This window comes from Orycteropus afer, unplaced genomic scaffold, assembly GCF_000298275.1.
Source record: "Orycteropus afer afer isolate SDZICR_OR568_19922 unplaced genomic scaffold, OryAfe1.0 scaffold00358, whole genome shotgun sequence".
In the NCBI taxonomy this organism is placed as follows: Eukaryota; Metazoa; Chordata; class Mammalia; order Tubulidentata; family Orycteropodidae; genus Orycteropus; species Orycteropus afer.
This window is the reverse complement of record NW_006921945.1, coordinates 130,884-132,329: the sequence shown is the minus strand read 5'-3', so window position 1 is coordinate 132,329 and position 1,446 is coordinate 130,884. Positions and strand designations below refer to the sequence as shown.

Below are 1,446 nucleotides of genomic sequence, written 5' to 3'. Positions count from 1 at the left end.
AAGAACTGACACCTTTGAATTACGGTGTTGGCAAAGAATATAGAACCTGTAGGAATAGCTAGGAACTGCCAAAGAGTGAACAAATCTTCCTGAAAGAAGTTCTGCCAGAATGCTGCTTCAAAGCGAGAATGACGAGACTTCATCCCGTGATCTTGGGTCATGTTATCAGGAAGGACCAGTCCCTGGAGAAGGACATCGTACTTGGTAAGGCAGAGGGTCAAATATAAAGAGGAAGACCCTCAAGGAGATGGATTGACAAGTGGCTGAAACAACGGCTCATGCATGGCAATGATTGTCAGGAGATGCAGCTCTGGACAGTGGTTTGTTCTGCTGTACGTGGAGTCACTATGAGTCAGATTCTTGATGGCAACTAACAACAAAAACAATGAGATTCTTGACCTGTGATTGCTATCCAAGGATTTAATGCTCATTTCCAGGTTACTTCTTTTACCCTGAAAACTGCACACACATACACACCCCTCACATAATAAAGCACTGACTAGAACACGTTATGTCAAGAGAGACACAGAGAAAGAGCATTGACCATTCAGAAGGAGAGGATCAACATTCAGCTTCGTGGTGTAAGGAGAGAGGGCTTGGAGCCAGGTCTTAAATCATGCCTGGAATTTGTATGTGTGAGGACAGGGTAGAGTTTCTGTGGGGATTAAAGAACTGCAGTGAGTAAGGGGTTGAGTTTGCGGAATAGCCTGGACAAGGAAGGGAGTACAATAAGCAGAGTTCAAGCCGTTTGGGATCAGGTCACGGAAGGTGGTGCATGACAGACTTTAGATTTTATTCCGTGGCAACCTGGATGCTACCAAAGGGTTTTCTTCCTGAGAAATCCATGTCACATTGCGATGTGTCTATTTGTAAAGTATGGATCCTTTGTTTTGGAAGGTTGAAATTGTACCAAATGTTTCATTAAATTTTAGAACTTTTTTCATTAACATTTAAGCACCTTGTATTTGACCTCATTTTTCCTGTGTTTAGAACTTTCTATGCATATTTAATGCAGTACCTTGTTCCATGGAGAAGTGAGGCTTCTCCCAGAAGCTGTCCTTCATTTGCACAGCCTACCACCTAGAGACAAGTTACTTCTTCTTTTTTTATTTTTTCCCTGACAGTCGACAAAATTTTATGGGATTGACTGTTGCCTTGGACAGCGATGGGAAAGCTCATGGCCAGCTGTTCTGGGATGATGGACAAAGCATTGGTGAGTGCTGAAGAACATCCAGGAACACCATAGCAGGGGCCCAGCTCACTGTCAGTGCGAGCCCAACACCCACCTCAGTTTAGCTGCAGTTAACGAGATGATTACATGGGGCATAGGGATTGGTGCTGCCGATTCAAGCAGGGTCCAGATGGGTACTGAGGTTGCAGGGGCCTCAGGAGTCTTCCCTGGGGAGCCAGCCTGGGACTGAGGATGGGGAGAATCACACCCAAGTC

The 1,446-nt window shown here is 45.1% G+C and overlaps 1 protein-coding gene across 1 annotated transcript in view; it reads left to right on the top strand.

Moving 5' to 3' along the window:
• LOC103207213 overlaps positions 1-1,446 on the top strand; it is a 207,685-nt gene that overhangs the window by 190,155 nt on the left and 16,084 nt on the right. Inside the window, exon 64 of the mRNA XM_042782527.1 lies at positions 1,125-1,213. Coding sequence (XP_042638461.1) covers positions 1,125-1,213 — 89 coding nt within the window. The remainder of the gene's footprint in view (positions 1-1,124; positions 1,214-1,446) is intronic.